At 40.2% G+C, this 27,470-nt stretch overlaps 1 protein-coding gene across 6 annotated transcripts in view; it reads right to left on the bottom strand.

The window, feature by feature from the left end:
- Positions 1-2,165: 2,165 nt before the first annotated feature.
- Positions 2,166-27,470, bottom strand: part of LOC109476290 (sodium channel protein 1 brain-like) — a 123,826-nt gene continuing 98,521 nt past the window's right edge. For 3 of the 6 annotated variants that reach the window (XM_019777198.1, XM_019777197.1, XM_019777201.1), the window contains 16 exons: positions 26,036-26,395; positions 25,458-25,614; positions 13,591-13,856; positions 13,236-13,307; positions 12,721-12,822; positions 12,201-12,385; positions 11,512-11,686; positions 10,682-11,122; positions 10,255-10,440; positions 9,157-9,282; positions 8,521-8,784; positions 7,929-7,982; positions 5,777-5,914; positions 5,076-5,189; positions 4,411-4,681; positions 2,166-3,656 (listed from right to left, as the gene is read on the bottom strand). In XM_019777198.1, coding sequence (XP_019632757.1) covers positions 2,665-3,656; positions 4,411-4,681; positions 5,076-5,189; positions 5,777-5,914; positions 7,929-7,982; positions 8,521-8,784; positions 9,157-9,282; positions 10,255-10,440; positions 10,682-11,122; positions 11,512-11,686; positions 12,201-12,385; positions 12,721-12,822; positions 13,236-13,307; positions 13,591-13,856; positions 25,458-25,614; positions 26,036-26,395 — 3,903 coding nt within the window. In that variant the 3' untranslated portion in view covers positions 2,166-2,664. The remainder of the gene's footprint in view (positions 3,657-4,410; positions 4,682-5,075; positions 5,190-5,776; positions 5,915-7,928; positions 7,983-8,520; positions 8,785-9,156; positions 9,283-10,254; positions 10,441-10,681; positions 11,123-11,511; positions 11,687-12,200; positions 12,386-12,720; positions 12,823-13,235; positions 13,308-13,590; positions 13,857-25,457; positions 25,615-26,035; positions 26,396-27,470) is intronic. The other 3 variants (XM_019777199.1, XM_019777202.1, XM_019777200.1) reach the window with 2 other exon arrangements.

Raw genomic sequence — 27,470 nt, 5'->3', positions numbered from 1 at the left:
ATGATGCGTATCATGCAACACATTTTAATAACTTAAGTATCTCGTCACAATGCTTTTTTCTTCAATTGAAATATTTCAATTTTTGGTGCAAAATGTTACTCAATTCCCCCTTAATGCAAGATAATAAAATTACTGGCATATGCTGCATCTTTTGTGGTCCGGTTCAAACTTACAAAATGCCAACATATTTGAAACAGTTTGAAGACATCTACAGTCGTTTATGACCATCTATTACTTAAAGATTAAAGGTCTACGGAACAATTCCCTTTGTTGCTTTCTACGAATGAATTTGTTGAATGCAAAAGGCAAAATCTAACAGATAATTATTGATTCCACATGAAATGAGACAAGGCAAGGAAATAATACTGGCAACTTCTGTTTATAACAAATTTTAGCATACAGTTGGGCTAACTTTTCTACAATCAAAACTACACATGCTATGTTGTCCTGGTCAGCCGATACTACTACCCATTCTTACGCAACGTACGGCTCGTGACTGTCAATCACAATCAGCAGTTCGACCAATGAGAGGATGAATATTAGCCGTTCGACCAATAAGGGAGAGGCAGCATGCTATTTGCATGTTTACGCTTTGACGGAGGAGGGGGGTATGTAATCGGGCCACCAATATAGAACATATCCGTTACTAGTTATTTTGATTACAATAGACAGTTGAGTTCAAGAACATAAAGATATGATTCAATTTTGTTTGGTGAAGAGTTGTCCTATATGCATAGATGTCACTTTGTCGGATGGAAATTTGATAACAACAGAACAACAGTATCCCAACAGTAAAATTTTGCACGGTACTCTCATATATACATTATTGTAAGCACAGCAATAAACATAGTATGCATTTCTGCTTAAGTTAGGAATTAATGTCACCTTTATGTGTTAGATATCGTTTCATAATTAGCTACATAATCACTCAACAAAGGACACAGCAATAATACGTCATATGTTCATTTTTTGATGGAAAATATTCGGCCTGATTCGAATCCGTCGCCGAACTTCTGAATAACTGTATAAATTTTGTATCTACCAAACAGATAACTTTGGTCGACCTGAACTGTATACTCCACAAATATCACGTTTATCACTCATTTCCTATAGAAACTACTATTCTTTTGTTTGTGGACTTTCCAGTGGCGATCAAATTACAATGTAGTAATCCAGCCACAGTTTCAATGGTGAAAACTTTCTGTTTGCCCTTAGGTTACTATGACGTAAATACTGTCCGCCATATTGGGTGTTTAAACCTGGACGTTGCCCGGTTATGTGCTGTATTTTGGACGTAAATACTGTCCACCATATTATGTGTTTAAACCTGGCAGTTAACTGGGTTGTGTGCTGTATTTTTAACGTTGATACTGTCCGCCATATTGTGTGTTTAAACCTGGAAGTTGCCCAGTTATGTGCTGTATTTTGGACGTGAATACTGTCCGCCATATTGTGTGTTTAAACCTGGACGTTGCCCGGTTTTGTGCTGTATTTTGGACATAAATACTGTCCGCCATATTGGGTGTTTAAACCTGGACGTTGCTCGGTTATTTGGTGTATTTTGGATTTCAGTCACGCAAGACGGAATATACATATCATAGATCATGATTTAGTTAAATAACATGGCATTTGTGACGTCAGGAAAAGACATACTATATCACGTTTTCTTTCTTTGGGCCAGTTATTGAATCAATGACGTCACCGTGTGCCGGTTCAGCAATTCATGGAATTTGTGTGGATTTGTTGTTAAACTTTAGCCTACTTTTTTTCCTTTTTCTTTCAAAATTCCCGGATTCTTTAGTTAGTATACCTATTACGTTTTGCATAAATACAAATCTACAAGTAGTACACCGTGGTTAAGATATAAGACAAAGGCACGCTTTCACTTCGGTGCTAGCTCGACACAGACAACAAACTTTTACTATAATATTATGATAGTAAGTTCTCTTCATCAATAATCATTATTTTTTAATGTAAAGAGCAAAGGAAGCCAATTATAAATAGAGCATCGTCAATGTCTGATTCAGGGCTTATAAAATAATAATCATACTTTGTATTGGCTTAGATACAAAATGAATAGTAATTAGATCAAAAGTTAAGGGAAATAGTTTTCACCTCAAAATTACGTGAATATTCCAAAACATGTGGAGACATTGTATAGTGTACTACAGAAGCCTTTTCATTCATTGTGAAGAAGTACAAAATGCAAACTGCTAAATAGTGAATATCTGAGGGTAGTATATTTAGAAGAAATCAAATACAATAGTCAAAGCAGACGGATTTCGTACACATAGTACGTAGCGTTAACAATTTTTTCAAAATGTTTTCGCAGGACTATTGGGAAGAAATGTTGGTGTTTCGTTTGTTTGCTTTCAGCTGCGGAAAGTGCTTCTTTTCTGGGTGAGAGCATTATGGTTTTGCAATTGAAGGTTAGTATGATTGCAAAGCTGCCGCCCCCGAGTGATCATGCGCTTGGTCTCACCCTGAAGACCCGCCATTTTGAAAAGGGTATCGCACCGATGTTCCCATGGTGCATTGCGCAAAGGACGACACAGTACTGCAGTGTGCCCCGCATGCGCAGTACGCGCTACCTGTCAATCTGACAGAGCATGACGCGTGCATATTTCAAAGATATAGACATATAGGAAAAAGGGTATCCGTGTATCATACACTCGTCTCGTGAATCGTGAAGCTTTTCAAAAGTTCGGCCCACTTCGCCGTCTGATAGTTTCTGAACGCCCTCTGTATCAAAACCGCCGCACGGAACTCTCGTTCCCTGCGTGCCGTGGTCGTCACCACGACCTCGTTCACTCTCGTGGGAAACGACTTCTTGAACGTGTCCTCCATTTGATCCATGATCTCTCCAAACTCGTCCGTGTTTTCCACGTCTCCCCACAGGCGCTTGTACGTGAAGGTGGTCAGCTCTTTCAGGACGTCTATACAGTGGACACGGTCCCCACTGACCAGGGGGATGTCCAGCGTCTGAAGCTTGATATTATTCGGTTTACGCAATCGAAGTGGATCGTCTAGTTCGTCCACGAGGTCAGTTAATAGTGTATAATCAATAAACTGCGTGGCATCAGGATCGTATCTCTGCCACACCATGTAGAAGGACTCAAAGTCGTCTTCGGTGATCCCGACGTGTTTTTGCTCCTGAGCCTGGTTGAAGCCCTCCAGGCCCACTGCTATGTACATGTTCCTTATGATCAGAGAGCTGACCATGATGTAGCTCACGAGGTACAGCGCGGGGATGGTGGTGCCGCTGCACAGCCCGTCGTGCGTCGGTTCGCTGGTGTCGCAGTATTTCATCAGCGGCTCCAGGATGTCGTTCCACCCGGCTGAGGTCGTCAGGCGGAAGAGAAGCATCATGGACCGCCCGAACGTCTCAAAATTGACGATCTCGTCCAGCATGCCTTCGTGATGCACGTGCGTGAAGGAGACCATCCCCATGATGCTGAAGATGAACATGACGATGAGGAGGAGGATACAGATGTTGAAGAGCGCCGGGAGGGAGATGAGCAGCGCGAACAGGAGGCGACTGATCCCCTTGGCCGCGCGGATAAGCCGCAGTACCCGCCCGATACGGAATATGCGAACCACCCTCAGTAGAGTCGGCGTCAGAAACCTGCTCTTCAACACATCCTCCAGAAGAAAACCTGTTGGAAGATTGATTTCTTTATTAACAACGCTCGAAATGAGTTGTCTATTCAAACTTCTAAAATTTATCCCAATTTCTCTAAACTGACAAAGAAAAAGCATATTCTTCTTTAAACTACCTAAAACCCACAAATTTTTTGAAAAGTTGGGACATTACGTCTTCCATGGTTTACAAAAGAGAAGTCAAACCCTTCATAGTTTTAGATATAGCTTTGTAGATTTTGAGGTTATTTTGTTATTTACAATTAGCCTTCGGGCAGGAATTCCAATAAACATATCACTGTATTGAATGAATGAAGGCTTTTATTGTACATTTTGCCCCACCGGGCTAAGCACAGGTTAACAGTCTTCTACAATGTATACTCATGCTGTTAACCAACTGTACTAACACACAAGCAAACACATTCACAAACACAGACACACACACGAGAACACACACACACACCACACACACGCACAAAATGACCTTCCATACAAGAAAGTAATGATGTTTAGAGTTAAAACTTTTGATCTAACAAAAAAAGTTCTCTCATCTAGAGCTTTTGACCGCGACGGGGGTCGATATCGTCTACAAAATACCATTGACCCAGTGTTGGCGTCACTCGTCAGAGAAGCCACGTGACAAGCCTCACTGGGTCAGTCTACTGAGGAAGGCCAGAGTTACTGGTCGAAAGCTCTAGGTAAGAGAACTTAACTCTAAACTTGTAACCACCAACACAGATGAACTTTCATAATAAGAAGGTAATGACTTGCCTAGAATAGACAGAACAACTATGCAGAAATCAAAAACGTTCCACGGTAACCGGAAGTACTGGTTCCCCATCCCAATCAGCTTGACGATGGCTTCCAGCGTGAACAGGCCCGTGAAGACGAGGTTAATGACCCAGAGGACATGCGTGATGACCTCTGTCTGCCGGTAGTGTTCTATTGCCATGGCAACCATGTTTAGCCCGATAGCTCCCATCACCGCTATTTCCATCTCCTTACTGAGGGCGAAATCAAAGATGGCGGCCCTCCACCTTATCTGAAAGTAAGGTACATACAAGTGTTTTAAGCATTTAAAAATACTATAGACCTACAAAACATGCAAAATATTCTGGATGAGGGAATCTGTGACATTTATTCCAATTTCTAAGCGAATTTTTGGCATCGTTTCAAAGTTGAGGTGTCTGGAACAGCTAAAAAAACAAGCCATGCGGGGATTTCCTTTATTTTCTGATACCAGCAATGAAATGGCTAGAACCGTCCTACTACATGCAACAAGCAATTGTTTCCGTCAGTGACATCGCATTTTTGCCTAGGGACTAGGGGCGCGCGTCCTTCGGATAGGAATAAGTATAGGAAGAAACTGAGCAAAAACAGTATGTTTTCCTTCTGCGAAGATTTAAACAATAAACCCACAATGCGAATAGCCATACCTTTGGACGACTGACGATTTTCTGAGGCTTCTTGTCGCTGAGTTTCCGCAGCGTGTTGTAGTACTTCTTCTGGTTGGACGTCAGGAATATGTCCAGGTACCCCTCACCTTCGTACTGGGAACATAACGATATATTATTATATTTTTCGTTATTAAAATATATTTTTGGTCTCAAGCTTGTCCCTATATAGGCCTGTGCCCGCATAAACTGCTACAGAGTGTTCACAAGTAATATCAGCCTCTACCAAGCTTCAGAAGTGGCTAGAAAGAATAATACATTTTTAGCTTAGCGGACCAACTCGCCTGGCATCTTATTTGTCTATTTGACCAATTTCTTTTCTTTCCAGCCGCATCTGAGTACCGATAGAAGGTACATGTACATGTCGATACGGAAAATATTGTAACTGGCTGGAAAAATGCTTCATTCTAATTGTTTGAAATAAAAAAAACCCGTCGGTGGCGCAACATTAATTGCGATGGACTCGGAACAATTATAGGTCTCAGGTTCGATGCTCACCATGTCCAGATGGTGTGTCCTTGGGAAAGGCACTTTACACTACCTTTCCTACACTGACGGTTAGACAGATTACCCTACTGCGCTAATTTGTGTAAAGGTGTGCCTAAAACACTACGGATTTGATGTGCCTATGTGCCAACATCTGCACATTTGCCACCAAGAGCGGTAATTTTTTTAATGCCCACCTTCCTCTTGAGTGAGTTAAAGTTGTCGATGATGGCGCCGATGAAGAGGTTGAGAGTGAAGAAGGAACCAAAGATGGCGAACACGACGAAGTAGATGTACATGTACGGGTTGGCCTCACGTGACGGCTGCATGTCAACCTGGGCATAATTAAACAAAATTAAAACAGTTTAGCATGAAATTAAAGTTCATCGGAGTTGGTAAATTACATACTGAGAAATAAACTGTTCAAAACTTAAAGGATTTCACGGAATTCAAAGGAAGTTGTGCCTTAATATGTCACTCTTCGTCAGCTCCCTGACCTAAGCACTGTAGACATGTGGTTTTTTTTCCACACGCGTGACGTCTGCACTGGTTCAAAGTTCCTCGGAAGTCGGTACCGCCCCCCGTCTCGGTTGAGAGAGGGGCGGTACCAACTAAGAGATTCAGTCGAAAATCTCTGAGAGTCAAATTTTATGAGTTGTAGAACAGTGTATTTCTCAGTATTATTATACGGCTTTTTCAAACTTATAACAAAATATAACAACTGACAAATACGTAGATATAACTTGCAACGTACACCCAGCTATAACCTTGCATGTATGGCTTGTACACGGTGCTATATTGGCATTTGGAAAAAAATAGTCTGCCAACTTTAAAAATGAGAAGTATTGAAGACATACTAGTATACTATTCTCCAAGCCTTATCCTCTACCATATGGATACCACCAGCTTCAAGTTAAGAGTAAACTACTATATCAACGCTGAAGTTGTCCGATAAGTTGCGATCGCTTTAGATATTCCAAATGAAATTTGTGCTAATCTTATCTAACAAACTATCAGTACGCAATGATATATGTCCCATAAAGCCTTTGGGATAACGATCGTTGACAACGACATTGATCTTGCTCGAAAAGCATCCGCACTAGTGCAAAAACCATTCAACGTTTTCCCATCCCCATGATGCTTTGCGACGGTGGGGGGTAAATCAACCCTGGTTGCATAGCGCAGGAAGGTATCCTGTTGACGTAGGGGCATTATATGCTCAACATTAATTGACTTACTATGGGTCGATCTGACAGTAGATGAATTTTTTTGTTCTTTTTAACATGGGACATGTGGTTTGTAACGCTACAGTGGTAACGCTATACCGTCTGTCAATAGAAAAGGAGATACAAGTAAAATATTAAAGGAGCAACCTTCATCGTTTTAGATTCTGTCATTAACGAATGTAAAAACACCACAGAAACACATAATTCAGATCACATGGCGCTATGCAACCTGGGAATTTTACTCCCATGCACAATGCATCCTGGGAATGGGAAAAGGTGTTTGGGAATGGGAAAATAGTGTAAAAACGTACAACACTGGAACACATACTAGTAATTTAGAGCACATGGCACTATGCAACCTGGGAATTTTTACTCCCACCCTCCCTCCGACGCAACGCACCCTGGGAATGGGGAAAATGGAAAATGCCCCCTCCCTCCGGAACCCAGGTCGACCATGTTTGACGCATTGCAGAAGACGATAAGAGCTCCGCACGGAAACACACGAGAGCGCAGCTATCGATTTGTGATAAGCCGGCATCAGTTACCCCCTCCCTGCCAGCTCAACATCCATCACAATTTTCATCATTTAGTTCAGCAAAACCGCTTCTCTCCTTACATGTGCGAGGTGAGGATCAGTGTCTTATCACAGAAAACATGCGAGGTAAGCTGCCGGAAATTCCAGGAACGCGCTTTACGTGAATTCGACATGATGTATATTATAATTCCTGAATTCTAAGTAGTACATATTGAGCTACATGATATATATAGCGAGCTTGTACCATCAATATCGACGTTATTATAGACCAGGGTGATTTTATACAGTAAAAGGTACTGGCACATGATATATGTAGCTAGGTTGCACCATTAATATTGACGTTGTTATAAACAAGGTGATTTTATAGAAAAAGGGCACTTGTATCCTTTCTATGACCTGTATACAAAATGCCATGAAAAATCGATACTAAAAGTGGCAAAATATAGAAGATTTATGATTCTTCACATTGATTTATGTTTGATGCAATCTTATATCACATGATTTCTTTAGATATATATATGTTGATATCTATTGAAAAAGGAAAATGATAAATGTAGTTATTAAGATAAGGAGCAAATGTGTACTGACCCCTCTGACGTCCACTGCATCATGCATGATCTCTATCCAGCCTTGAAAAGTAGCCTGGGGAATAGACAGAGCATTCCGTTTAGAAACTGCGCCTATATGTATATGACGGTAAAAATATAGAAACCTTGGTAACATGGAAAAATATCTATATTCACGGGCAATACTGCTGGGCATGAGTCTGCTTTCTAATTTAGTCACGAGTATAATATTACAGCATTTACAGCGAAGAAAATTTCAGGAAGAACACAGAGGCATTAATTGCGTTTGTGCACCAAAATTTATGTAAAATATTTTCTTCAGATCTCAAAGAATGTTTAGACCTTAGAATCGGTAGTTAGTGTAAACTGTGCGTTCTACTCATCGTGTTGATTCATCCAAATGTTTTTCATCCGTGTATTTAGAATACCTCATGAAAGTCACTGTACTTGTGTCTATAAAGATTAATTATATCACGTTACATGTATATTTCTTATGTGTCGAAAAAAAAGGGCCAGGGACCGTAAAGTTAAGCTTGGAGACAGCTGACAGAGGAAGCATGGGGCCAGTTACTGGCCTAAGCACTTAGGCAGTAGGCAGGCATATCGACACGTACCACTTGGAAGAGTGCCAATAGGGCCGCTCCCACGTTATCGAAGTTGACCTTGGAGTTGATCCAGGTGAAGTTTCCGCCGAGGCAGGCCGTCTTGTCGTTGATGAGCGTGGCAGGGATCCGCTCTCCCTCGTGGTCCAGGCACTTGAAGAACTGCCCGGAGAAGAGCTGGACGCCCATGATGCCAAAGATGAGCCAGAAGACCACGCAGACCAGCAGGACGTTGAAGATGGCGGGCACGGCGTGCAGGAGGGCGCTCACCACCACCTGTCATAACGGCCAGATATGGTGTCAGAAGTGGGATGTGTGGGAAATATCACTCCCTCCCTCACTCCCTCCCTCTCACACACACACACACACACACACACACACACACACACACACACACAAACAAACAAACACACAAACACACAATGAACAGTAGACCACAGCTTGACATTACGTCCTAGATATTGCTACCATTTTCTATGAGGGACAACATCCGGGATTTGAACTCCCTACCATCAGTTTGCTTTATTACATGGTGTCAGAAGTGGGATTTGTAAAAAAAATACCATACGCACATGATGTCAACATCTTCTTGACAGATAGTAAGGATTATTGAATATGTGTGAACATTAATGAAAAAAGATTGCTCACCCTCATACCCTGCCACCTGGAGATAGCCCTTAGAGGCCGCAGTGCCCGGAAGACTCTCAGAGACCTCACTGCCGACAGGTTAGCCGACTTGGTGGTAGATTCAAGAGCTATGCTGAACAACGAAACCTTCAAGCAAAACATTGTTGCAAAAATCAAATACAGACAGTATATTTCAAACGTCACTAACATTATATATCCTAGCACTTTTCCCATGTCGTGTGTCCATGAAATATCCCTACGTGTAACAGTAGAATATTGTTGTACATGTTTCTCTGAATTATTTTGAGTGGTACAAAATCCTTACAATGAATGCTTGAACAGGGAATTTTTTCACAGCCACTTGTTCAATATTTCGATGACAGCGTCTTACCTTCACGAGGTCAATTTTATGACTGGTTTACAGTGCATTGCAGCTAGGTGTTACCATGGTTCACTGTGCACTGAAGCTAGCTGTTACTGCTGGCAATGCGGTCCTAATAGCTGCCTTCATTGCACAGTGAACCAATCATAATTGCCCTGATGAAGATGACAGACCGTCATCGAAAAGTTAAACAAATGGTTGTGAATAAAGAACTTTGCTATTCAACCAATTGGATTGTGCATGAAGTGTGTAAGGCATATGTAACTTTTATTATAACAGACAAATCTACTTTTGATGTATTAACATACATGAATGTTTAATATCTCAGCGGTGTAATTGTATTTTTGCTATATGTATGCGCGTGTGTCTAGCATATTGCGATATGTCAAAGAGTGTTCTATGTGTTTATCGTGGTAAACAATCTCGTTATCCCTTGGCAGAACAGTATAACAAGCAGATACAGACAAGAAAGGTGAAGAAGTCTAGCGTTGCAGATGTGTAGAAGGAGGCATAGATAGTAGAAACACACATACGTACCCTATAGCGAAGTGTCTATTTTTATTACATCAAGTTTGACATGACACACAGCCACAACAAACCTCTGAAACAAGGCCAGAAGTGACAAAGGCGGCAACACGCACAGTTGGCAGGGAGTTTGCAACAGAAAGAAGAGTAAATAAGATTTGAAAGCAAAAGTCTTACCAGTACAAGAAGCGAGACAACTGGGGTATACATACGGGTAGACCTACCGCAACCACGACACAGTCAAGAACACACCAGCCATTGGTGAAATATTTGACAAAGCCGTAGGCTATCCATTTTAGAAGCATCTCTACGAGGAAAATAAAAGCAAAGATGATATCCAGGATGTCCAACACCTTCTGGAGGGTCGGCCTTGTTTCCAGGTAGATGTCATCGAATGCCTGCAAAAGAAATAGGCTGAAGAATAACATACTTTTCAATATGCTTTAAAATCTAAGCTATATTCTTCATTTCTGAAAACAGATTCCTGTAGATCATAGTCACAATTTGAAATAATATTACCAATCAACAAGTCATCATTATCATTATTATGATTACTATTACCAATTTGCAAGTTGGAAACTAAGCTGTTGATAACAGGACACTTCTATATAGAGCTACACAAGAATTATACACACTTACCAGTAATATACTGCTGGCTAGGATGACGACTAAGATAAATCCCTCAAAGATGTTATTGTCGACGATCTTGAGAGTCTTTAACCTGAACTTGGCCCAGTGTCTCCCGAACTTGCTCATACTAAACTTCTTCCAACACCGAAGCCTCATGAAGACTGAGGGAAAACAGTCCTGTACGCTGTGTTCGCTCTTGTCCGACACAAGGGACAACTTGGTGTGAGTTCTTTCGTGCAGGAACTTTAGCAGATTCTTTCTGTCGACTGTTATGACGTTGTCGTCCTTCTGCTTCTTAGGGTTTCTGCAGCTGTTGAAGAGACCGTTGAGGCCGAAGATCTCCTTAAGTCTCTTCATCCCGTCTTGGATGCTGTTGGTGTTGTTCTCAAAGCTGCTGAGTTCCTCCGAGGCAAAGGAGCTCAAGAGCATCGCGACAAACAGGTTCAAAACCTGAAACAAATATTGGAGGCATTAACTCTCATTATCATATAGCTCCGTGACGTCGACCAATGAAAAGCCACCATTTTCCATTGGTTATCACGCCGGAACATCATAACTCACGTGCATAAGTGGTGAATTATGAAAAAAGTGTATCAGAATCCGACCACTTTAAGACAGTACATATAATACCTCGCTGCGCTCACTTGGTGGTTTATTGCACCTGACCAGGGGTTATCTCACTATATACACCTCGGGGCGGGGCATTAGCCCTTCATTCTATCTCCGGAGCGTTCGTGTTAGCATTGAGTGACCCAAGAGGGGAAAATACTTGTTAGAGCACAGTTTACCAATTGCAATCAGAGATGTGCACAAGATTTGGTGACGTTATACAAACTCACCACAAAGTTCCCGACAGCCAGTGCGGCCACGTACATGATGACGCAACCGTACCCTGACACGGCCATGCAGTCGTACAGCGGCTTGACCCAGTCTCCGCACAGGACCCGGAACACCATCATGAAGGAGTGGTGAAAGTCCACAAAGTTCCACCTAGGAACCTCCTTCCCAGGTAACCTAGGTAAACACACAAGATAAACAAAACAAAGAAGAATATTTAAGTCCAGTAATGCTGGCTTATCCCAAATATCAATGCAATAGGTCTGTAAACAAAGAACCTATGGATCTTCCAGATTTTTGTCATAGGTATGCTCTATTTACAATCATAGGTTCATTGTCACAAGCTGTTTCAGTTTAGAATCCTAGTAACGCCAAGTGCTAAATGTATAACGCTTAAGAGGCACAACATATACTAAATGTATGAAAGACAATAAATTTGGAATGTATATTGAATATATAACATAAAACATACCCATGACTACCAATGTATAGCATATGCTAAATGTATAACACATACAAAACATACCCATAACTACCGATGTATAACATATACTAAATGTATAACACATTATACATACTCGTATCTACCAATGTATAACATATACTAACTGTATCCAAAAAAATACTAATACAAATTCTCGAATTTATACTGTGCAAAACAATAACAAAATCATCTCTTGAAGGATGCTACCTTAAGTAGTTGTCTTTGTAATCCTGGCCGAACATCTGCATGCCCAACACACTGAAGATGTAGATTATGACGACTAGTAGGAACGTAAGGCCCCCTACGTCCTGGATGCTGTTAGTGATGATGGTCAGGAGAAGCTGCATGGTCGGCCATGACTTAGCCAGCTTCAACACTCTTGTCACTCGTGCCTAGATGACATGATAAGGTAAAAGAGGGGCTCTGCTCTGTCAATGCTTACTCAAACACATTCATATATATGACGACAGCAGTTTAAATCCCTCCTTCTGTAAAATTGCAACATGGTGTAACCCAACACCAGTTACCATGATCACAGACGAGGAAGACGAAGAAGAGGAAGAAGTAACAGAGCAGAAACAATATGTTTTCCTTCGGTAAACATAACTACGTAACTTAGCTAACTTTATCACTCTGTCATGAGCTCAGTTGATGTATACATAGAATCAATACATATAAACAGAGGGAGTAAGAGGGAGAGAGAGAGAGAGAGAGATTATGTACTGACCAATCTAAATGAGCGCAGTACCGACAGCCCTTCTACTCCTTCTAGTCCCCACTCTATCAGACTGATGAACACGATGCAGCAGTCAAAAACATTCCAGTAGTCCTGAAAAACAAGCACTTTACTCAATTGATGTTCCAGAAAACAACTTTTTGAGTGAACCATGAATGAAAGTTGTTTCTCAAAATTAATTACATTGATAATATGTAGTACTAATTAACTACCAAGGTAGAACATATACTTAATGTATAAAACATCAAAACATACTCGTGTCTACCAATGTATAACATATACTAACATTTTTTAAAGGGTCATTCATGCAGGAAATTTGTTCTCCTTATCAAAATTAATTACATTGATAATATGTAGTTCTAATTTGTTCACCCGGACTTATTAGACACAACTCTAAACTATAAAACCTTCAACATTAATAGGAGGGTTTATAGTTTATGCCTACATTTTGCCATTAACGTTTCCAACTGAGGTGTAACTAAATCATAACCAATTTTATAACTCACCTGAAAGTACTTCTTTGGAGTCCAGGCCATCATCTTCAACAGCACCTCTGCCGTAAAGATCGCCGTAAAAATCTAGGAAAAACAAAAATTGAAGCCTCGTCATTACAGATTTCTCATTACGTACTATGTTGTATTATCACTTCAAATCACTTTGGTACATATATTCTGTCAACGATACGAACATCTCGCATGGCACGAGAATCTCGCATGACACGAGAATCTCGCATGGCACGAGAATCTCGCATGGCACGAGAATCTCGCATGGCACGAGAATCTCGCATGGCACGAGATTCTCGCGAAATCACGTCACCGCCCACGCACATCTCGCGGTGTTTCGTCAGTGACGCACACCCACCTTGTTCCCGTCGTCTAGAGTTTTCGCCAAGCTTTGACTCATCCCGTGATGGTCCACCGCCAGGAACCCGGTGTTGATGAGGATACAGATCATGATGAGGAAGTCGAAGAGAGGATCTGACACCACCCTGTCCACGTAGTGCTGAAATTTGCTCCAGCAGCTAGAGGAACAGCAGACCCACTCACAGCAGTAGTCAAACAAGAAGGACACACACTTCTCCTTCTTTATCCTCAAGGCCTGGCAGGACTTTCCTTCAGTGGATTCGTCTAAAATGAAAATATTCCGTAAATCAAAAATACGAACTACAGTAGGTACATGCCTTATCATTGTCATTGTCTTCAGTCTTTGCGTTCACCAAGAAGATTATGTTTTCAGTGGCGTCCGTGTGTCTGCCTGTCTGTGTATCTCGGTTTGTGAGTGTGTAAGGATAACTCGAGAAGGCTTGGCTGAATTATCTTTTTGCCCCCCTGGGGACTTTTTAGGGTACTGCAGCGAGATTTAACTTCATGCAAATGACAATGTTATTTTTGATCTCTACTTGATCTACTTTGATCTATCCTTGAACTCTAGTGTTTATTTTGTTTTTTTACAATCTCTGGGGAAGGATTTCCAAATAAGGTCCAAATAAGGTCACAGTAGGTAAATTTTATGGATGACATCAGCGCGCACATTCATTTTTGATCGATTTTGGAAAAAAACTTAAATTTTTGTTGCTCTCTGACAGTTTTCAACATGAGGAAAAGTACTCTAGCAATACACCAGTCTAGCAGTCACCAATCGTGCCATAAACAATTGGCTTTTGTTTTCGTACCAGGGTGTATTCTTCGCCATTCCAGCCAGGTGGCGTAGGTGTATCATCCATATATAATAAGTCCATTTTAGATTCAGCTGCTTATTGACAATATCAATACATTTCAACAGTAAAGACCATAAAATGACCCTTAGCTATTAATCTCCTAGTTTTTGGTTGTCAGACATTTTTTTTATTTACAATTCAACATGGACAATACAAGACATGGTGGTGAGGTACTCTAGCTATAGTTAATTACCACCAAACATACAAGTATACAGTGACAAAATACTACATGAAAAAAAACAACAGAGAACAGCAAATGGGTGGAAATGGATCAATAAATGGTAAGGAAGAATCGTGTTTTGTAGGCTATGTAGGAGTTAATCTAATATAAATCGTTTAGTATCAATAACGTAAGTTTGGGTGATTGTCAAAATGTTACAGTTTGTATCTGGGTGTAAATCGGGTGATCCTCTAAGTAAAATGTTACATAAGAATTGTTCAGACATTTTGTGTACATCAAAGATAGAGCCACTGCATGTTTTGTGTTTCCTTCTTTATTTCTATGCAACAGCAGTACTTCTATATCGTGCAAGTCACGAGTCCTGGGGCTCACAGAAAGCAGGGCAGGTTTCCCAGAGACTTGTGACCTCAAATGTTATTTCTAACAAACCCATTACCCAATGACAGACCACAACGAGGCTTCCCCAAAAGCATGATACATGTTGTAGAGCCATACAGACAATAACCCTACCAACAAAAACCGTCGCCGTGTCAATGTATGTTTTCATTGCCAGTCTTGTTGTGTTTCCTTCGTTCTTTTTATGCGACAGCAGTACTTCTATACCGTGCAAGTCACGACTGTCTGGAAACGCTAAGCTGGTAAAATGCGGGCTTGAAAGGATCATCAATTTGCTACGTTTTACTAGTCACTTCTGACAGAGCCCGGCAGCAGAAACGGATCCCAGGAGACACATTCAAAATAGTGTAGAACACCAGATGAATCCTTATGCCTACTTGCCTACGTGCACAGGCCAGGTACTGGCCCCTTGCTCCCCTTCGTCCGGTTTCTCCAGCCAGCTCTATCAAGGGCAATAGTCTCTGCTTCCCTTGGGGTAAGCCCTGTGTCACTCTGAATCTGGCCTTTCCACCTCTTGGGTGGTCTTCCCCGGGGTCTGGGGTTTTTGAACTCCTGGTGGTATGTCTTATAAACTAAGGTGTTTGATGGCTCTGATTTATTGTTTTATCTTTTAGTTTGATGCAGTGATGTATTCCATTACTTTTACATGTGATGTTCCCAACTTCTCAATGAATCAAAATCATTTGTACAATGATTGAAAACTTTTATTTTTTAGTGACAATGGACGTTGTTACAGTTGGCAGCAAACCTAGCAAAGCATATGTATCATTTCTTGTTTAACAAGGTTTATGATGTCAAAATTTGAAAATTAAAATCTTGGTTGTTTTCACCCGCCTTGTTTTTTATCGCCCTATAGCATTAGATTTGGAGTCTGTGGAGGATGTCATCCGTAAAATTTACCTGCGGAGGCCTAATGCGAAAGTTTGCCATCTTGAGCAATTGGCAGAAGGAAAGCTCTTTGAAAAGAGAATTGACGGACGACAGGTATTTTCGGTAATACCCCTGACATTTTGGGAGAGGGCAAGAACGCCTTTAGACTTTTATTCACAGAAAAAATGTGCCCTTTGCAGTGATTTATCAGAAACTGCTTTATCTTCAACCGTGCAGTGTTGGTAAAACCCATCTTTCTAAGCGTTATATATCTTTATACTCTATTGGGTGATTTCAGAGGACGAAAACATGGAGCAAGACTGTCTGAATTCCTGTTATCTAAGTCTTTGAAAATCAATAATTTTCACCCCAAAACAGTTACTTAAGCAACTGGGTATGATTTTGAAAGTTGCTTGAGTGACTGTCTGCATGTCTAACCCTCACCGACGTATCAATAATTTAATCACGATGTTTTGATCGCTTTTTGAAGATATTGGTCCATTGGGGAAGTTTTGCCCGTTACTTTCCTTTGAAAGTCCTATTATGTTCAGAATATATAGGCTAGCCACGCTACGGGGATGTTACAAATCCCGCCATTTACTCCAGCCTTATCTGAATGGCCATGCGAAACATTTTTCCTGGAAAGAAATAGTATTTTCCAGGAATGTAAGAAAAGGAGGCAGATATTACCGCTTATGATAGCAGATATTCTCGCCTTGAAGATAAGACTACAGTGCTTGAAGGCTACATGGCCGTGACCTATGACTTCTGAATATGAAACAGGCTTTTAAAACATATAGTGTGTGTGTGTGCGCGCGCGCGCGCACTTGTTGTGTGCATGTGTGTATCAGTGTGTGTGTGTGTGTGTGTGTGTGTGTGTTTCTGTCAGTGTAGATGTGTGTGTAGACATGTAGATGCGTGTGTGTGTGTGTGTGTGTGTGTGTGTGTGCCCGCGCGCTCGTTTGTGTGTGTGTGTCTGTGTGCGTTTGTGTGCGTGTGTGTGTGTGTGTGTGTGTGTGTGTGTGTGTGTGTGTGTGTGTGTGTGTGTGTGTGTGTGTGTGTGTGTGTGTGTGTGTGTGTGACTGTCACAGCACGAAAACAGATATTTAAGCAAAATTTACGACATCCGTATTGAGACTTTAAAGACAGGGAAATATTTAAGCAGACTTTAAGATCGATTAAAGTGTACTGAAAAAGAAATCTAATCTTTACGAAGGATTTTCGCAGTTGTAAATGTAACGTATTACGGCATGTTTCTTTACGCACGGTTTACAGATACTGAAATATTCAGTTACGACAAACATGTTGAACATGTCCCAGAAAGGTACAGGAAATGTTTTGTATTTCTGTTTCAAAACTTAAGTCAAATTTGAAACATGAGTAAATCTATCAGGTATATTTTTATTTTTTTTCTACTCACAATTTAAAGCAAGACGGAAAAGACGCCGCGTTAATTATCGAGAGCCTGTGCCTAGAACTCTGTTTCCTTTCAACGCCTGACATGAGTTGTAGCAGACCTTGGTGCACGCAAATATACAAATTTTTATGTTTTCATAGCTTACCAACAAACATATGATGTGTTTAATCCTCCTCTCCGCACACTTTCAGTGTACGGTGGGCAGACTTTCCCTCTTTAGCTTATATGTTCCCAAAAGTTATATGAAAGCTAGCATTTATTCAACAAATATACGACGCGTTTAATCTTTCTCTACGCACGCTTTAAGCGAACGGGGGGAAAACCTCCCCCCTTTAGCTTATATGCTCCCGAAAACAATATGAAAATGTAGCGTTTATTCAACAACAATACAGCGACAATACGACGTGTTAATCTTTCCCAACGTGCATTTTAAGTGATATGTTCCCAAAAGCTATAGATGATATGTAACGTTTTTTTTTCAACAAACATACGACGTGTTTAATCTTTCCCTACTGGTATTCTAAGTGAACGGGGAGGTAACTCCTCCCCTTTAGCTTAATATTTTCACAAAAAACTATATGAAAGGTACGTTTATTTAACAAATATACGACGCGTTTAATCTTTCTCTACGCACACTTTAAGCGAACGGAGGGAGAACCTCTCCCCTTTAGCTTATATATGTTCACGAAAACAATATGAAAGGTAGCTATAGTGTTTATTCAACAAATAAACGACGCGTTTAATCTTTCTCTACGCACGCTTTAAGTGAACGGAGGGAGAACCTCCCCCCTTTAGCTTATATGATCCCGAAAACAATATGAAAGGTAGCGTTTATTCAACAACAATACGGTGACAATACGACATGTTTAATCTTCCCCAACGCGCAGTTTAATTGATATGTTTCCAAAAGCTATGGATGATATGTAGCGGTTTTTTGTTCAGCAAACATACGCTGTGTTATATCTTTCCCTACGGGTATTTTAAGTGAACGGGGAGGTATCTCCTCCCTTTAGCTTATATGTTAACAAAAACTATATGAAAGGTAGCGTTTCTTTAACAAATAAACGACGTGTTTAATCTTTCTCTACGCACACTTTAAGCGAACGGGGGGAGAACCTCCCCCCTTCAGCTTATATATTCCCAAAAGCAATATGAAATATAGCGTTTATTCAACAACAATAAGGCGTGTTTAATCTTTCAATACGCGCATTTTAAGTGACGTCGGCTTATATATTCCCAAAAACTCTATGAAACGTTGCGTTTATTCAATAAACATACGACGTTTTTAATCTTACCTTACGAGTTCTTTAAGTGACGTTAGCTTATATGTTCCCGAAAGCAATATGAAATGTAACGTTTATTTCACAAACATACGACGTGCTTAATCTTACCTTACACGTACTTTAAGTGAAGTTAGCTTATATGTTACCGAAAGCTATATGAAATATAGCGTTTATTCAACAAACATACGACATGTTTAGTTTTTCCTTACGTGCATTTTAAGTGACGTTGGCTTATATATTCCTAAAAGCTCCATGAAACGTAGCGTTTATTCAACAAACATACGGTGTGTTTAATCTTACCTTACGAGTTTTGTAAGTGACGTTTGCTTATATGTTCCCGAAAGCTAAAGGAAATGTAGCGTTTATTCAACAAACATACGACATGTTTAGTTTTTCCATACGCGCATTTTGAGTGACGTTGGCTTATATATTCCCCAAAGCTATATGAAACGTAGCGGTTAGTCAACAAACATACGGCGTGTTTAATCTTACCTTACGCGCGTTGGCTTATATGTTCCCGAAAGCTAAAGGAAATGTAACGTTTATTCAACAAACATACGACGTGTTTAATTTTTCTGTACGCGTATTTTAAATGACGCTGGCTTATATGTTCCCAAAACCTCTATGAAACGAAGCGTTTATTCAACAAACATACGACGTGTTTAATCTTTATCCATGCGAATTTTAGGTAAACTTGAAGTGATCTCTTCCCTTCAGCTCATATGTTCCCAAAAGTTGTATAAATTTACGTTATTCTATTTCGTCTATGTATTCAAACAGGAAAATACTGTCCGTCCGTAACATGTTTATGATGTTACCTACTCCGTCCTGGAATTTTTAGGTGGACAATTCTGGTGTAAAAGTACGAGGCCGTTGTTTCAGGATGGACAAATCAGTTGTCGGCGGCGAATGTAATGAGAAATGAATGTAAATGTAAATGTAAATGTAAAAACGTAAAACATGGAACAAACAGTATCTTCGGTGTGTTTCGGTAAGATGCGCTGACAAGGCATGGTGTTTTTACAAAATGTAAATTTATTCAGTGCCAAGCTGTAGAAAAACAACGTTAACACAGTGGTTCAAATGCAAGATAATCGCCATATGGGGGAGCCGATATCTGCCAGATGGTGTGTCATGTGACAGGGTATTATCCAATAACAGACAACGGTGGGATTTTGAAATCTACTGGATATGCAAGACGCGAGCACCAGGGCTAGCATTTTACAGGGCGCCTTTTTGAAGACAAGTACGGGATGGAAGATTGGACCAATTCCATCAGGACTCACTGCAGGTTATGGACGAGATTCAGTTGGTTTTAATCACCCTGAACCCCGACGGAACGGACACAAAACTAGGGCACATGGTCCTCGTTCTGTACAAGTCTACAAAACGGATTGGGGTGGAGATATGGAACACGGCACGGCACGGCACGGAATGAGAAAACATCACGACCGTATATTTGTATCGGCGACCAAGACCGGGAGTCATATCGGTATCTGTATTCGCGAAACTGAGCGGATTACTTCTCCAAGCCTGCGGTGGCCAAATGGACAAATGGCTCTTTCAAAGTAAACTCTACCTTTGCCTAACGACGTTGGATTCGGAATTCTAGACTTGGATACAGCGCAGAATCTTGAAGGAACTTTGCACGGACACAGTGACTTATCGCTCGAGCTCAGCCGGCTGCATCAGCGTGAACAAAGACTATACGACTTGGTCACTAGCCTGGTTTCCAGTCTACCGGGTATGGAGCGGCTTTCTTTGGGGATCCAGGACCTCTTCGCCGCCGGAGTAAGCCAGGCTCCCCGGTATGTTTCGCCTCAATATCGTGCCGCTAAACTTTATCCAGGGAGCCTAACTTCAACAGGACGGCAGGCCCGAAGATAGCCCACCCAAACCACGACAGGACTGGACACCAAAATGCCACAAATACCTCTGACATACGCAGAATAAACGGCAAGTAAATGCAACAGAATACGCCAACGTTACGTACAGTTTTTGGGTAATAAAGACGCAATTTAAGCTGCTGAAAGTCAACTGAAAATCCAAAAAATAAGCACCATATACGCAACAAATGGTTACCTTTACACACACGTATATCGGCCGTAAAAGTGCTTCAATTAGAAATAAACGTGAACTTTAAATACGTTATAAGAGCATTTTAGAAAGTATTTATGACAACTTTAAGCATCTGAAAGGCTACGTGAAAACCGGAAAATACGGATCCATCCGCACCTATCCGTCATCTTTACACACACTTATATGAGCCGTAATAAATGCTAAAAGAATGAAAGTACGTCAACTTTACTTACAATTTAGAAATATTTTCATCATTTTTTAAGACATCTTTAAGGGCTTAAAGGCTACGTGAAAACCGGAAAATAAGGATCCATCCGCACCTTTCCGTCAACTTTACACATACGTATATTACCCTTAAAAATGCTTAAATGATGAAAAATACGTTAACCTTACTTACAATTTAAAAATATTTTAATCATAATTTAAGACATCTTTAAGTGCTTAAAGGCTACGTGAAAACCGGAAAATAAGGATCCATCCGCACCTATCCGTCATCTTTACACATACGTATATTATCCTTAAAAATGCTTAAATGATGAAAATACGTTAACTTTACTTACAATTTAAAAATATTTTAATCATCATTTAAGACATCTTTAAGTGCTTAAAGGCTACGTGAAAACCGGAAAATAAGGATCCATCCGCACCTATCCGTCATCTTTACACATACGTATATCATCCTTAAAAATGCTTAAATAATAAAAATACGTGAACTTTACATACAATTTAAGACTATCTTTATCATTATTTAAGACATCTTTAAGTGCTTAAAGGCTACGTGAAAACCGGAAAATAAGGATCCATCCGCACCTACGGAAAGACCACGTAACGTCGATCTTTACGTACTCGTATAAAACGTGTATAGATGCGTAAAGACGGAATATACGTTGACTTTAAGCATAGTTTAAGCATCCGTAAATACCGTTTTTCGTGCCGTGTGTGTGTGTGTGTGTAGGTGTAGGTGTGTAGATGGGTGTGTGTAGATGTGTATGTATGTGTGATCATGTACTTCCTTAGACTTTCTTGGCAATTTACTCAGGCGAAAAGTATGTTGTCCTTACAGGCACCCTTGCAGCATGATCGTTAAAGATCATTTTAGGTCACTCGAGGCAATGTACCGCTTCATGGTTGCTGAACAAAAGATATCGGCAACCGGCGGCTAAATGACATTGCTCGTAAATTCGTATCAAGAGATATGAGATAATGCATTGTTATCTCGGCCACAGACTACCGAAACGAATGAAACAAAGAAACTATTCTGATCGCATTTATCATTTAGATATATTTCGTAAAAGACTGCATTAATCTTTGTTCCCTTCAACGGGCATTACCTAAACCCCATACATAACCACCCTATTGTCAATCTTGCTGCTTTTTCCTAGCCTCTACCAATCCTTACCTAGGGGGGGTACGGACGGTAGAATTCGGCAAAAAAGGAATAATTGGCCAGGAGAGTAAGTGCAACGAAAGGTTAATATTTCTCCATGCAGGGCCTTTCAACCCTTTTTGGTTGCCAAACTCCCCCGGCAAATTATGATCCCCATTTGCCGGCGCAGTCAGTCTGGTAGAGACTAGTTTTGCCGACCAATGTTTAGTATTGGCTACATACTTTCTATAAAAAGAACGGTGTGTGTGTGTGGGGGGGTCTTTTACGGCCAGCACCGACATCCATGTATAGAATAGCATCTCAGGGGCTCGAGCTAGAATCACCAAACTTGATGACATTTTCTAAAATATATCAGGCAAGAATTTCATATTTGTTAGATAGGTTAATAATTTAGAGTGTTGCCATGGCAACGGCTTTAAACATGTATTTTTGCACCCGCGCCGTCCCAGGATGACAACAAAACGGTTAGAATAGGGATAAAAGCGTTACCAATCGGCTAGAGTAACAATGATTACTGTAATGTAGAGTGTAATGAGCGGCTGGCGCCACGCATTATGTACTCTTAAACGAAACGTCAATAAAACAGTCCTTAACAAGCATTTCAGTATCTGTAACTATTAAGACAATCTACTTCACCAGCAAAAAACGATGACTTCTAATTATCAGGTTCATTCAGCATTTTTTCTAGCATGCTCATATATCTCCGTTGGTAACATTGCCAATGTTCCTTAAGAACTGAATATTGTCTGCCAAACATCTCCAAAACCATGCTTATTAGAATTTTCACTAGTTATAATTTGAATAATACCCTAAATATTGAAGGTAATTTTACATCTTAAATATAACATGCTGTACGACATACATTTTAATATAATATTGCAAAATCTATGGGATAATCTATATCTTTATTGGATTTTCAATCATTTAATCCACCAATAACTTTTGATCTGTGCATAGTAAAACGCAGAGCAATATAAATTTTACTATTTTTGCTTTATTACTTCATGCGTACCAACGGATTACCTGTGACTCTGTAAATATACATTACAAATGCATAAATTTATTAGTAAGGAATACAAGGATGACTGAGACTGACTTTACGTCTCTTGAATAAGAGGATTAGGAAGGTATTTCATAGGATTTGTGTTCTTTTAGCAACAAGATAAGGATTGGACCCTGAATAGCATAATCATTATAGCAACAACAGGAGATGTTTACATCGTTTGAAGCATAAATCACATATAATTGATGTTTATTTGCAAAATCAAGCCCGAAGGCTAATTGCTTGTACAGTCAAGTATACAGAAACAGAAACAGGAGACCGGTAACAATCTGTGTGGAAAAACCTCTACTTCTACTACAGTAACTACTCTAGCTATTAAGGGGTTCGACTTCTTCTTTGAAGGCAGTGGATAATGAATAGTCCCACATTCTGCATAATTAGTGGGTTTTGTGATCTTAGTAGAAATGTAGTCTTTTGGTGATCTTCTAAATGACGAAATGATGGTATAAGGAGTTCGTATAATATAATATCAAGACCATTAGGTTTCTTCAGATACAAGATTAGGCATTGGAATAATGCTACCTACAGAGGCTGTTAGTATCAATTTTAATATAAATCACAGAAAACATAGTATACAACTAGAAAGGCCGATATTTGCTCGGGAGCAAATGCAGCAGATGGCTTCACCACATCCCCCGTACCAAAAATGAATCTGTTTCAATTTTTCCAAACACAAAAAGGAAAAAAAACGCCTAGAGGTATATTTGCTCACTCTGCCTTCAAAAATGTCAGAGTTGAATCCATTTAAAGAAATGGCAGGAGGAGAAAAAGAAGAAGAAGAAGAAACATGAGAGAAAGCAATATGTCTTCACCACTTTGTGGTGAAGCCATAAAGATAAGGGTGTTCAGGAAAATACTGCAACTGCCTTAGATCTTAGATACCTCAAGGTACCCGCTGCACTTTCTATCACCTATCCTATGATTACCCTTAGGTGACCCGTTTGATAGATGGGTTTAAGATTATATGTGTTCTGCCTTTCGCTGAAAAGAGCGCACCTGCATACGCGGTAAATGCACCTACAAATGTATCCATATATTACATGGACAAGATTCATGATCTATCTCGCCAAGTTGAAAGTTAATTGTAATCATTAAAGAAGTGAGGCTGTAAAAGATAGGCCTAAACTCACAGTATTTCCAACATTTATGGTCCCGTTATGGCAGATCAATTAAATTAAAGTGCAAAAGCTGTAGGTAAACTTGAAAGGCGAATTTCACGCAAGGGGAAAACTCACAGTTCTGATTACCGTAGATCGGCACCTGGTGTCGTAAAATCAGCGATAACAATTACGACCTTACGACCGATTAGGGGCATCAACCCTTCTGCTTGTCTTTGGCCCTTATTAACCTGACTATTAACGTGCCTACATCAGCGCGCTGAAAAGCGTTTAAACTGGGTTTACTGCGACCTTAGTCACCCCTACATGTTTTCGTAGTAGAAAGGCGATGGCCCGCTTCATTAAGCCTTGTTGGTATCGATTGTAAGGGCATCGTAAAGAATAATAAGTTTTGCAAAAAGTGCAACGTCGTTTCTTTAAGAGCGATTTGCCTCGGTAAATCCATGTAAAGATTCAGGAAATTTAAAAGGGTCAAGGCAACAACAAAGGCTGTTATGTGTAATTTACTAACACAATAATCACCTGCAGTACCTAGACAAGCCGCAACGAATCCCACAATTGACCTTACAATGCACATCATCATGACCTTTTCATATACATGTACATGCACTTAATATCATCTATCTATAACTTCTTAAATTATGTTGACCAAAATAGGGCAGGAACACAAACACACATCGGCTTATTGAGTTTTGTTGTAGACGCACGAACAGACATACACATACATGAACAGCCCGCTGCAGAACCGTAGTAAAACGCCAGGTAAATCATTTTCGAAATTGACCTTTGTTTTCACAACCGCCACTTACCTACCAAATGTTAATATTCATCCATATCTTCTCAAGATATGCTGTTAATATACATACAGACCCATACCACAGCCACCCCACCATGGCACAACCGGAAACATAACTAGTTTTGAAGGTAACTAAACATTTTTTTACTATTCCAACATTTATTAGCACGACATGGCGACGGCACACTCAAGTTTTTCCAACTTATTTTTTATGCCACCAACGCAGGCAACTGCATGAACGGACGACAGACATACTCATGTTTACCTGTCAGTGAGTAAAGTGAGGAAATCTGTGTAATATTAAAGTGCCTTTCCCAATGGCACAAGATCGGTGGCATGGCAGGATTCGAACTCGGGACCTCTTGGTCCCAAGCCAAACGCCACACGACCCCACAAACTAGATAACTAAACAGAAACCCACCTTGCTCTGCTCCGCCGTTAGGACTGGTCGTGGATGCTGCGCTCATAGCCAAGATGGCGGACGCAGGCGGTACGTTGTTTTCTTGGCTCTGCAGTGACCGGTCTCTGTGGCAACTGCACGTCGATTTGATATACTCCATGTCGTAGCCATTGGTGTTCTAACGTAGGGAATAAGAGGAGGTTATTTTTTATTTGTTTATTTATTTATTTATTGGTCTTAAAAACGGTTGGGTGGTATCTTCATGTTCAGTTTAGGACAACTGATTTTCCAAGGTAGCCCAACAGAACAAGTTACAAAGGACATAGACAATCAAATAATTAAACATAGAGATAATATGAATAAAGAGTAAAGGTAATCACTCAAAATGCAACCAAAACAAATAGTCAAAATCATAAGGCATAATCATAGTCTGTGTCATTCCAGTCGAAAGATAAGTCAGTCCATGAGGTCAGGGGTCATGTGTTTAGTGCTCTTCAATTAATAATAACTAATAACAATCAATAATTCTTTTGCACGCTGCTATAGAACGTAGTAACGACTCAAAAACGGGCGTTTTTTTAAATAATTTGAGCACCCACCTGATGACGTAGCGGCGATGCCGGTGGTTCTACGGTTATACATGTGTAGTGAGAGGGTCCCACACAGCAGTTCCTCGGCCCACCTTCAGCACTGGCTTCTGTGGAGTTCACTTCCGTGGAGTTCTGCTCCACAAGCGGAATTTCCACCGGCTGGGTTTCCTCCACCACCGGCCTGCCGGCACTTTTAGCGATTTTCCGGAGATGGGCTAGTTTTCTCTTTCGAAATCTTTGCCTAAGTTGCATGTTTAGCAGACTGAGCCTCTCTTTGGTGAGTGCAATTAATTTCGCTCCCTCGAGAATGTACCACATTTCGTACGGCTTTCTGCTGAATTTCAGCATCCAGCTCTCTTCTCCTGTTTCCTATAGAAAAAAATGATAACATACGAAAATGATTTCATCAGGTTGGTAGAACATAGGATATTAGGTTTTCCTTTTTCCATAACCAGGAATCTCTTACATGATTACATTTCGATACCTATCAGAGCTTTCATTTTTTAACTTTTTAATTTTTTTTTATTTTTCTGTTTTTTTTATTTTTTTTGTTTTTTGTTTTATTTTTTTTCTACCTTTTCAAGCTATAAGAGATTCTGACTGGAGTACTGCAAGACCAGAAGAACACAAAATGAAAGAGACAACGTCGATCCTATAAGGTACACAGGATCTCAAAAACGACATGTGCATAGAAGAAATTGGCATTAACAGACCACATAATTGGCATTACATTGGCATTAAATTGGCATTAAATTGGCATTAACAGATGGCAGTGCTTGAAGTAACTGTACAATAGACTGGAAGGGGCAAAGGTGATAGACAGAGATGATAACAGACTAAGCTGGTGATTTAAGAATAAGAAAGTCACCACACAAGAAGCTAGACGAGACAGGATACAAACTCAGCCACGTTTGGGGCTGTGTTCTCGACGCAAAAGCGCCACCTACATAAGTTACATACAGCGGTTAAAAGCAGTACTCCAGTCAGAAAAAGATGTCTGATCATCAAAACGTAACCAGCTAAGATACTATACTGGTTCTGAAAAAGAAAACCCAAATAGCCCAAAATGATAACAGTTCTTAATATGTCCATTATCGTACTATTATATGTATCTTGTAGAAAAATGAAACATAGCCTACAATATTGAACATCATGCTGGAATCTGTCTATGATTCCAAATCGTCGCTGTTTTAAACATTACCTTTATTCCAATAGAATTTATAGCTCAGTCAAAACCCCTCTGTGAATTTGTGAAATACGCACACTTAACTAAACAAAACGACAATAAGTACTTAAGTATTGTTCCTTAAATGTTTTCTTAGTGCGTGTCTGTATGTCAGTCCAGCAACATTAAGTTCTGTTGCCAATATGACGTGTCTTCTCTTCATAGTAAAAGATCTGACTTACCATCTATATACCATTTTGATTTGAAATACAACTTTAC

Source organism: Branchiostoma belcheri, unplaced genomic scaffold (genome assembly GCF_001625305.1).
Source record: "Branchiostoma belcheri isolate BF01 breed outbred unplaced genomic scaffold, Haploidv18h27 scaffold37, whole genome shotgun sequence".
In the NCBI taxonomy this organism is placed as follows: Eukaryota; Metazoa; Chordata; class Leptocardii; order Amphioxiformes; family Branchiostomatidae; genus Branchiostoma; species Branchiostoma belcheri.
The sequence above is the reverse complement of the archived record's forward strand: the minus strand, read 5'-3'. Positions and strand labels throughout refer to the sequence as shown.